This window comes from Vipera ursinii (assembly GCF_947247035.1).
Source record: "Vipera ursinii genome assembly, chromosome: Z".
In the NCBI taxonomy this organism is placed as follows: domain Eukaryota; kingdom Metazoa; phylum Chordata; class Lepidosauria; order Squamata; family Viperidae; genus Vipera; species Vipera ursinii.
In genome coordinates, this window is record NC_139517.1 from 74,322,866 (window position 1) to 74,334,575 (window position 11,710).

At 37.3% G+C, this 11,710-nt stretch overlaps 1 protein-coding gene across 1 annotated transcript; it reads left to right on the forward strand.

The window, feature by feature from the left end:
- Window positions 1-1,964: 1,964 nt before the first annotated feature.
- On the forward strand, window positions 1,965-10,301 carry CRTAP (cartilage associated protein; the record flags this gene model as incomplete). The annotated part of the gene is made up of 7 exons (XM_083379089.1): window positions 1,965-2,423; window positions 4,069-4,218; window positions 4,643-4,814; window positions 6,690-6,818; window positions 8,103-8,248; window positions 8,478-8,561; window positions 9,649-10,301. The coding sequence occupies 7 exons, from the start codon at window positions 1,965-1,967 to the stop codon at window positions 9,703-9,705; spliced, it is 1,197 nt and encodes a 398-aa protein (XP_083235215.1). The 3' UTR covers window positions 9,706-10,301.
- Window positions 10,302-11,710: the final 1,409 nt, after the last annotated feature.

The window sequence follows — 11,710 nt, forward strand, 5'->3', positions numbered from 1 at the left end:
AGTTCTTAAGTAAATCTGGCTTGAATCTGCCTTCCCTATTGACTTTGTCAGAAGTTTGCAAAATATGATCACATAACCTCAGAATATCCAACTATCATAAATATGAGTCAGTTGCCAAACATCTGAATTGTTATTATGTGAATGCTACAATGGTTGTTAGTATGAAAAAAAAAATCCACAAGTCACTTTTTCCAGTGAGATTGTTAACTTTGCCCGCTAAATGAATTGTTAATTGTGGACTATCTGTATGGCTTTAACATCAGTGAATAATTGTAACAACATTTAAAAAATCTTAAAAATCTGTTTATAGAAAACTTATTCCAGTAGTATGCTTTGTACAAGAGAATGAGATAGCTTAGTTAAGCTGCCACATAATTTGCTAATAGAAACTGCCAAACCATTAACACATTCCTGCAGTGCATTAGTTTATTATCAGGAATTGCTTTGTATGTATAAGGTTATAAAACAAAAACAAAAACAAGATAATAGAAGCAGAAGTCAATGGAGATTCTCAGTCATCCATGTCATGGTTGTCCCAAGGATGCTTTTGCCAAAGGGAACTGGACTTTCTTGGGTTTTTTTCCTTAAAAATGTTTTCGCTTCTTTAGTTCTGACTGACTGGAGGGGAATGGAAGGATTTATATAGTCTTTGCAATCATCTAGTCATTAGCTTTCTGAGAGTCATATCCTCAAGAGTCAACTGAATCAGAATGCAAATGGGTGTAGAACTTTCTTGGGACTGCTGACTCTCCTTTCAGCTGAATCACACAGTCAGAACTGAAGAAGCTTCTTAATGTAAAGCAAAACATTTTCAAAGAGAAAATAAGGAGCCTTGGTGGAGCAGTGGGCTAATGCCTCCTTAAGTAACACCAGCTGCCTGCAATTAGTGCAGGTTCGCATCCCACCAGGCTCAAGGTTGACTCAGCCTTCCATCCTTCCGAGGTAGGTAAAATGAGGACCCAGATTGTTGGGGGCAATTAAGCTGACTTTGTAATAATGCCGCTTGGGTGTGTGTGTGAAAGCCCTAATAAGCAGGCATATACATAGAATGAAGGCTACTGCTAAGCGTGTAAGCCGCCCTGAGTTTCGGAGAAGGGCGGGATATAAATGGAATTAAAATTAAAAAAATAAACAAGAAAGTCCACTTGCCTTTGGAAAAAATCACCTTTGGAACAATACAAGCAGATGCTTGGCAAGATTTGCTACTTAACATACATGTGATTTTTTTTCCAAGTACTGCATATGTCCACCAGATGAATTGACTACAAGTGCCAGAATTTCCTATTTAGCATGGCTAGTGGAAATTCTGGCAGTGGTGGTCCAGTAGATCTGGAGAGCATCAGAGAGAATGTCATAAGCCTTTATGAATCAGACTCAGCTTCAGAATAAGCAGTACTAGTAATTTAAATCAGTGTATTTGAAATTTAAGAATTGAAATCCAGGCAATTTAAAGTTGCCGATGTTGAGAAACACTGTTTTAAGTGAATTGATAGACACAAACAGAAAATAAATACAAAAAGAGCAACATGTTTATGCTCGTTTCTTTTTCTTTTCTTTTTCTTTTGAAGCACGCCCTTTGAAATGCTGCCTCTGACCGTCTCTATGCTTTGACGAAAAGCGGAAGGCAAGAAAGATCCATCCTTGAGATGGAGAAGTTTAGGATAAGGTCAGTTTTCTTGCACGTTAGCTTGCTTCCTAAAGTATCCGATTGTGCCGATCCTCCTAAGCGAGATCCCTCGAATGAAGGCAAGTTGGACCCGTCGGTCCAACTGCTGGCCTAGTTTCCCCCATCCGTTTCTTCCCAAAAAGTGCGATGTTCCCAGCGCGGGTCAGGAGGAGGGGTGCAACTACACGTCAATCCTTCAGGATCCCCGCCTGGTTCTCCGAGTGGGGCGGGAAGGCTGAACTTTTTTCCTCCCTTCCTCTTGCTACGTGGTGTCCGGTTATTCTCTAAGCTGGGAAAGATGTGGAGGCGCCGGCTACTCGTGGCCACCCTCTGCCTCCTCTGGGCCGGGGCGCGGGCTCAGTACGAGCGCTACAGCTTCAGGAGTTTCCCGCGCGACGAGCTGATGCCCTTGGAGTCTGCCTACCGCTACGGCCTGGACCAGTACAGCAGCGAGAACTGGCCGGAGAGCGTCAGCTACCTGGAGGTGAGCCTGCGGCTCTATCGCCTTCTGCGGGACAGCGAGGCCTTCTGTCACCTCAACTGCAGCTCCGTCCGCATGGAGGAAGAGAAGGAGGCCGACCGTTTCGATGGTTTCCCGGAGCTGCGCTATTTCGGGGACATGCTACGCAGAGCACAGTGCCTGAAACGCTGCAAGCAAGGGCTGCCGGCCTTCCGCCAGTCTCAGCCCAGCCGGGAAGTGCTGGAAGAATTCCAGCGCCGCGATCCCTACAAGTTCTTGCAGTTCGCCTACTTCAAGGTAGCCCCTCGCTCGAGTCACTTTTCCCCTTTTCCACTTCGTTGCCACGTTTGAGCCCCGCTTTTGCGCCTCCTCCTTTACAAAGTTTTCATGAAGATCTTTCTGAGCATTCTGCGCTCTTAGTTTTCCTCCGTTAAACTGAGGCTTTTTAAACAGGAAGGCAGAAGTCCAAAAGGTGAAATTTTCCCTAACCCCACATCATCTCTGGATTGGAAAAGTTTAATTATTTTTCACTGCCCTGCATTTAGACATTAGGATATACAAGCAAGTAACAAAGATAGCAAACATGCTAAATCATTTATAAATTTATCTGAAAGAAAAACTTGTGACAACCCCCTCCATACCATTACAAAGGAAGGGTTGTCTTAGAATCAAATGCATCTTTCACATAAATTCAATATTCGTCTATCATGCACTCTGAATTTCAGGCGTATGCTTTACTTTTTACTGAAAAACTTTAGAACTTTCTATTGGGTGAAAGACTGATATTTCTCAATCAGCTAGTTAAAGTTGTGTGGATTTGTCTGCTGGAATTTGAGTGCTGGCTGGGGAATTCTGGGAATTGAAGTCCATGTATCTTAAAGCTGCTAAGGTCAAGAAACACTGCACACCTGCATGCAGATTTATTTTTCTTGTGTGTCACACAACTGCTTTGTACATGTCATTGTCAAACGTGGAATTTCATAATCTTTGTGGTCTCTTAGGCCCACCAATTCCTTTTCCTTAGTCCTTCAGCCAATTGTTATTTTTCTGTTTTTCTAGTGCTATAAACATAAAATTAAACAATAATTATATATGCCAGGCTTTTCAACTGCAGCCTTCCAGATGTGTTGGACTACACATTTAAGTATTAGCTCCTGGCTATGTGAATTCTGGAAGTTGTAGCCCATCATATTAGTAGAAATATTCTAGTTCTCCCTTAGTCAAGGAAATTCACTGGGTGACTTCAAACCAGTCAGCATCTTATTCCATTTTGTTCTTACTATCTTTCTGTCTATTTATCAGTCTATCCACACTAAACTGTGCATGCTGCCTTGAACTCCTGATTGCAATGGAACAAATAAATCTAATAAAAACATAAAGCTGGAGGCAGCATCACCTAGAAAGGAGAGAATCAGACTGACAAAAGCAATGTCACTGTGCAAGTTCTACCCCTTTTGTGTAAGTGTCACAGTGTCATAAGCATGCCTGAAAGCGGCTGGGGCTGCAGCACAGTGACACATTTCTTTGAGCCTGAAGTCTGAAGAAAGGCAAGAAGAGATCCTAAAAATGCTGCTGGTTGGAAAAGGCTGACATATGTAATGTACTTTCTTTCATAAACCTCATCCCTGATAAACACTGTGTGATGCTTCTCCCACATTTCCATGACCTGTTCATCATTGTGACTTTTTTTTTAGTAACAATGCATGCATGCAGTTTTCTTAACTGAAACAATTTAAACTGAGCAGCTACATTTTTCATTGCCCCGTGATATGTTTCCCCCTCCAAATTTCTTTAATGTTACCCAATTTTGATTTCTTGATTTTTTTCCCCCTTATCTTATCTCATTGCCTTCCTTAATCCCTTTCCTAATCCCAGAATACTCCCTGATGGCACTTATTAGAAATTGTTTAAGATGAAAATTAATATAATCCTTTTTCACTAGGCAAACAATTTTCCAAAAGCTGTTGCAGCTGCGCATACATTTCTTCTGAAACATCCGGAGGATGAAATGATGAAAAGGAATATGGCGTATTACAAAAGCATGCCTGATGCTGAAGATTATGTTAAAGATTTAGAAATCAAATCGTATGAGGTACAGTTTCTACCCTTGTTTCTGAACATGCCTTAATAATTTCTTAGCTTCCTATAATTTCTTATTTTCATTTGTAAATAATAATAACGGCTTTATTGCTAAAAATGCCAAATTTTGGTCCCTTGACAATCTGTTACATTTAATTTACTAATTTCAGAATATTGGTAGAAAGTGAATTATTTAATACAGGACTTCATTAGAAGACCCCATGAATCTAAGAAAGTATAATTTTCATGGGGAAAATTGTTTAATTAATAAGGTAAATATAGGAAAAATGACCTGTTTGGATCTGCTGTGCAAGGAAAACAGAAAGTAAAGCAAAGCAAAACTTCAGTTTCTTGATCATATAGCGATATGGAGTGAAATTAGATCATTCAAATACAATTTTTGCCACATTCCTTCAATTTTTGTTCTTGCCTCTCAGACTCTCTTTGTCAGGGCAGTAAGGGCTTACAATGGAGAAAACTGGAAGACCTCAATTTCAGACATGGAACTGGCACTTCCTGATTTTTACAAAGCCTATGATGATTGTACAGCTGCCTGTGAAGGCTCCCGGGAGATCACAGATTTTAAGGAGTTTTATCTGTCTATTGCAGGTGAGGGGTCAGTTCTATTCTAAAGCAGTGAAAGGGTTTCTTGAAAAGGGTTTCTAAATTTTACACCCATTATATGCTTTATAATAATCAGTTTTCAGCCAGTGGGGAGAGAGGAGCGTGAGAATAAGAATTAAAAATGAAGTGATTCAAATTTGACATAAATATGGCTATTTGGGTGATTACACAGATGAAGAACTTTGTTCAAAGCATTAATCTGACATGTATGTACAGTATGTATTTTCTATTTAAATAAATTAGGAGATAATATCAAGTTTTGGCTGCAAATAGAAAACAAGAACTTTCATCTATTCCTTTCTGACATAATAGAAGCCTAAATATAATATTTATAATCACTTGTTACCAGGGCTTTTTTTCTCATAGAACGCTCAGAACGGAGTTCCGGCACCTTCTTTGGATGGAACCTTGTAGGGTAGGCAAGGCAGGTTGTATGACATGTGTGAGTTCCGGTGCTTTTTTCTTTTACAAAAAGAGCACTGCTTGTTACATTATATAAGAGACATTTTGCTTCTGGACCAAATAGTTCTTTCTCTCTCTCTCTTGCTTTATCCTTCCTATTTAGTATATACATTATGTGTATTAGTTCTACAATATTATGACACATTATTCACAAAGCCTAAAATAGGCTGATGAATAGTTATAATCTGGACTGGAAACAAAAAATTAGTCAAGAAATCAATCTGAACAGTTTTGACTGAAATTAACATCAAAACTATATTGATTAGAGTAGAGTAGAGTAGAGTAGAGTAGAGTAGAGTAGAGTAGAGTAGAGTAGAGTAGAGTAGAGTAGAGTAGGAGTTGGAAGGGACCTTGGAGGTCTTTTAGTCCAGCTCCCTGTTCAAGCAGGAGAACCTATACTATTTCAGACAAGTGACTGTCTAGTCTCTTCTTAAAAACCTCCAGAGATGGAGTGCCCAGACAATGTAATGTTTAATTACCTCTTTAATTATTGGAAATATAGCTATATTAGTGAAAAAGCAGATAGTACAAGTTAACAACTGTTACTACAAGTTAACAACATGGTTCATTCAAGAAAATACATCAGGAAATTTTTGTAAAGCAAAGAAGTTGTAGGGCAGGAGGGATTGATTGAGGAAACTACAGTAGACTTAGCCCTGCATGTTCCTATTTTTCTCTTTTAGATTCTCATATTCAAATTTGTGGGAAAAGTTTTGTGAGAGATAATTTGGAGGGAGTGAAAAACAATTTGAGGGGAAAAAAACTTCAACAATATTATTTTATCTGAATATGATTTCCATTTTTTCCCAAAACTGCATTTTCTAGATCTCTGTATAAAATGCAAATAGAACACTTAGAGTATTTTCTGTGTCCAAATACAGTGTTGAATGTTTTCCTGCTTGCTTGAATTCCCATGAAATGCCAACAAATCAATTTTTGTGCGTATCTTTTAGACCTGTGCAGAATAGAACTCTCTGTCTCAATTTGAAATACTGAAATGGGCTGAATTAATTGAACTGGAAAAGTAGTGGAAAGAAGCCTTTGTGTGGTGGCAGTGTTAGTATCTGAATCAGAAGGAAATGAATCAGAATAGTTATTTGAAATCCTGCACAGTTCTAACACATTCAGAATTATTTGTAATAGTTAAACAATTGATGACTTATTAGGAATTTGTCATGCCAATATCGTGATTTTGAGAATGTATGCTGTATTTGCTTATTAAGTATTCTATATAATGGATTTTTTTGTGTCCCAGAAATTAAACACTGACATATGCTACTGACTTTCACACCTCAAGGGTTGTACATTTTTAAAATTCACAGTATTGTTTTTTTACAGTCAACCTGTCATCTTCAAGGTGAATTAGTAAACTAAGTAATGTTCAGATTTTTTTTTTAGATCACTATATTGAAGTTCTTAAGTGCAAACTGAGATGTGAAATTGATCTGACACCTGTCATAGGGGGCTACGTTGTGGAAAAATTTGTGGCAACTATGTATCACTACTTGCAGTTTGCCTATTATAAATGTAAGTTAAGAGTTTTGTTCTTAGCTGAAACTGATCCTAACAAAGATGTCTGGATGAGAACTAAAAAGTCAAAATGCAATTGAAGCCTCTTGGTTCTTGTTTTTGCATAAATGTTTATTCAAAGTGACAGGGCTTCAATTCTGCAATTATACCCCCAATTTTAGCTGCTTCTGGTGGAAAGCAGTACAATTGTGGTTACTTTCTGCAGGGGTCCCCATTCTTATAGAATAATTTTCCTGTAGAGAGGATTCCCCTCCAATATTCATGGCTTTCCAAAAGTTTGTTAAGGCCTGGTTATTTCAGAAATCTAAGCTAGATATTGATATCATGAATGCTAGATTAATTTCTGTTAGGTTATTTGTTACAATTCATGTAAAATTGTGCTATTTATTACTATGTGTAATTCATATACTATTAGTACATATTGCCATTTTACATGTTATAGGCAGTTTGGGGCATCAGTGTTTAGTGACTACAACTGAGCAGGAACCTATCATTATTGCCAGGTGTCCTGACTTCCAATTGGTCTTTAGCCAAGATGGTTTCCAACTTGTGAAAGTTTGTTTGATTGGTTCTTTGTGCCTGATTCTGAACTGTTGTCTAGACCATGGTCACTAAAACTTAAAGCCGGAACACCACCCAACAGATAATGGCTGTGAAGAAAATAGCTTAGCTCAGCAGTTGAATTATGTCTTCTGCCCAGGATGATATACTATAGTAGATAATCCCTTTGATTTCCCTAAAAGCACTAATTGGATCACTAAGAAAAGAATGCTCACTTTGCTTTGCATTTTTTACATGGAGATGATCTAAGTCAGGGGTGTCAAACTGCTGGCCCGCGGGCCGGAGCATCACGGAGAAACCATGCCCATCCCATTTTCGGCAATGGGAAAAAGTTCCAATATGTCGCGCGACATCACGTGATGTCGCAAGTTTGACATGCCTGATCTAAGTGATATCAATATTTCTTAAATACAAAGCGACTGGCTTTATCTACATACAGAAGAACTGTTACATATTGCCATTGTCAGAATGAAATTAAAAAGGCAGAAGAAAGAATATATAATCTTATAATTCTGGTGTTAAAGCTAAGATGGGATACTTAATACTTATAAATTTATTTATTTTTAGTTGGGAATATGCACTTCTACCAGGCATCAGAATTTAGACCTGAGGTCTGATTTCAACTCAAAGTGCTGATAAAATATTATATTTGTACAATGTGTGTTGTTATAATAGTACCTTTCTGAGAAGTTGAGTTGATTTATTGCATATTTCATTCAGTGAATGATTTGAAGAATGCAGCTCCATGTGTTGCTAGTTACATGCTTTTTGACCAGAAAGATGAAGTGATGAAACAGAATCTTGTCTATTACCAATATCATAAAGATAACTGGGGACTCACAGATGAAGATTTCCAGCCTAGAGCTGTAAGTAAATGTTGGCCTATTACAGTCTAGAAAGAAAAGTAGCCCATTCTGTTTGGTTGGCTAACCAGTCTGTCAAAAATTCCAGACTTTTGGAGTAGCATGATTATAAACACTTGACATACAGTACGAGAATAGGCTTATTTTTCCTAGGTTTGCTGTGTTGACCTTGATATTTCAAACAAGTGTTTGAATTTTAATATGACACATAATTTTGCTGCTCTTCTTCTAGGAAGCCATTCGATATTACAACATAACAACGCTTCAGAAAGAAATGTATGAATTTGCTAAGGAGTATGTGATGGATGATGATGAAGTAAGTAAAGCAGACTAAAGCAAAATTAATATTTTGAAAAGAAAATAAGGATCAGGTTTCATGTTGGTAATGAACCCATCTCCCTTGCTTGTTCTGGTTCTGCTTTTGTTTTAAAGAGTTGACATGTTGAAATGAACACACGATGTTTTTACATTTGCCCATGCCTATAGGTAATCCTCAACTCCATCCCCAATTAAGTGCAAAATTTCTGTTGCTAAGCAAGACGGTTATTAAATGAACTTTGCCCCATTTGATGTCCTTTTGCCACAATTGTTAAGTGAATCACTGCAGTTGTTAAATTAGTAACATGGTTATTAAGTGAATCTGGTTTTTCCACTGACTTTGCTTGTCAGAAGGTCACAAAAATTTTATTACATGATTCTGGAAACAGCAACCATCATAAGTACATGCCAGTTGCCAAGCATCTAAAATTAACGTAACCACGGGGATGCTGCAATGGTTGCAAGTGTGAAAAACAGTCACAAGATACTTTTTTCAGCCCATTGTAACTTCAAATGGTCACTAAGTGAATAGTTGTAAGTTGAGGACTACCGGTATTGGGACATATCAAGCTCCCTTTGATGGCAGAGAAATGGACCATGAAAATATAATGCCGTGCAAATAATTATGCATGATTTCCAATTATCTCTTGATAGAATCAAAGAGATATAAGGAAAAGTAGCTTTTTGCCATGACAATTGCCATTTTTCCTTGCCATTTTGCTTTTCCTAGTCTCTATTTCATTTATAGGTTCTTGTTGTCAAGTTGTATGCCTAACTTTTCAGAGAATTTTATATTTGAAACAATAAGGTGTCTTTCAGAAATTGGGAGAGAGTGATAGGCCAAGGTCACCCACCAGCTTTTGTGCTTAAGGTGAAACAAGCACCCTCAGTTTCCTGGTTTCTGGCCAGAAGATTCATCATTAGACCAAACTGGTTATTTCAGCATTACTATTAATTCTCTCTCTCTCTCTCTCTCTCTCTCTCTCTAGAGATATAAAGATATAGAAATAGACATAAAAATAGCAATTTGTCTCAAAAACTAATTTTTAAAATATTAACATGTTCTCTGTGATAACATATCCTAGGGTGAAGTAGTAGAATACCTTGATGAACTCCTGGAAGTAGAAGATGGAACACAGTGACTTTTAACAAGTAAAGAAGGTTAAGAAGCGAATATTCACCATTGCTCCTAAGTATTTCCATGCATCATCTATAGCTCAGGTTTAGAAATACCTCAGGTCTTTATCAAGCTTCATAAGATGCCCAACTTGTCTTGTGAATTTTATACCTTGCCGTTCAGCTGAACCTTGTTTTTCTTTATTTCCCTTTTAAAAACTATTATTATTAAATTTCTTTGCTACCTATCTCACTATGAGGCTACTTTAGGCGACTCCCAATCATGAAAAATAAAGAAATAAAAAGGAAGTTTAAACAAAAGTGAAAGTAAAATAGAACAATGTGGAATATTTTGAACAATTTTTTCTAGTCATTCTGCTAAGCAAAGGCATCATGATTTAGATGGGATTTTGACAGATGGAAGATACGGATCTTTGTGATTTGTTCTGTATGAAAAGAATTTTCAAATGAGGAATAGAATATGAATTTTTCAAATAAGTAAAGGCACAACTCTATAATTTTAAAGGATGCTTTATGTATTATACTACACAGTGCATTTAAATAAAGTCTGAGTCTTAAGCCACAAGCACATACTTTGAAATAGCTGAAACCGCAGTCATATACTTACAAGCTTACATGTTCAAATTTACATGTAGTCCCCATCTTATGATCCAATATCAAAGCTACGAGGGCCATCCCCTTCCTGCAGTCACATGACCACATTTTGGATACTCAGCAATCAGACCACATTTGCTGCTATTTGTAGGACTCTATGGGCATTAGATTTCAATCTAAGTCATTTCCCCCCCTCAAAAAAAAAAACCAGTGTTTACTTCGTTTTCAAAAAATTCTGCCCCGTAGCAAACAATCGGTTTGCTTAATGACTGCTGCATTTATTTATGATCACAGCCTGTGCTTAACAACCATTGCAAAAAAGATCATGTGATGATCTGTTTTATAACTGTTGAGTCTGAAGACCATAATTGCCAGACTCAACTGTGGTTGTAAATTGAGAGCTATGTCTATTTTGGAAGTCAATCCCTTGAACTTGGAGCTTTTTTCCAAGTAGAGATCCATAGGATGGCACTCTAAATTGGCTATAATGAGAGTGCAGCTTGTGATTTTAGTGAACCTAAAAGGTGCTACAAGATTTTCTCTCAATATGTTCATACAGTTTAACACCTAAGGCTTTAATCATAGAAGAAATGGCTGGCTACATTTCTGAATTAGAGTTAAGACAAAACCCATTATGGTTCAGTGGATGCATCTGGTAATTAGTATAACTCCAACGGAGCTAAACTTTAGAAAAGCAGGTGGATCAGAGTGAGTTTGTACATTCTCCAGATTCAGACCTTTCTGATAATTTTTTTTCCTGACTAAAGCTGTATGAAGACAGCCCTCAACTTACAACCATTATTTAATGACTGTTTGAACTTACAATAGTATTGGAAAAAGTGACTTACAACTTGTACTCACACTTAACACTCACAGCATTCCCACAATCACACAGTAAAAATTCTGATGCTTGGCAATCAACATGTATTTATGATGGTTGCAATGTCCCAGAGTCATGTGATCCGCCATTTGCAAACTTCCCAACTGGCTTCTGACAAGCAAAATCAATGGGGATTCACTTAACAAACATGTTATTAACAAGTGATTTGCTTAACAAACATGGCAAAAAGGTTCGTAAAATTGGGTGGGACTCACTTAACAACTGTCCTGCTTAACAGGCATAGGTAGGGTAAATAGGAGTAAGGGACAAGGAAAAGGAGATGGACAACTTAAGGATGTATACATGGGAATTTTATGTAGGATAGATTCATTGGTTAGATATTCTCCATATCTAACACAGTATAATTATTCATGCTAATGTTTTCTCTATGGTACTAAGAAAGAAGTAACATAGTATTTGCTTATTTACTGATTTGTCTTGTAAATTTATCAATAAAATACAGTACATGATCTTATTTTGGAATAAGATACCAAAGTAGAATTAAAGTGATAAAATATAAGTATTTTTGCAAAGAA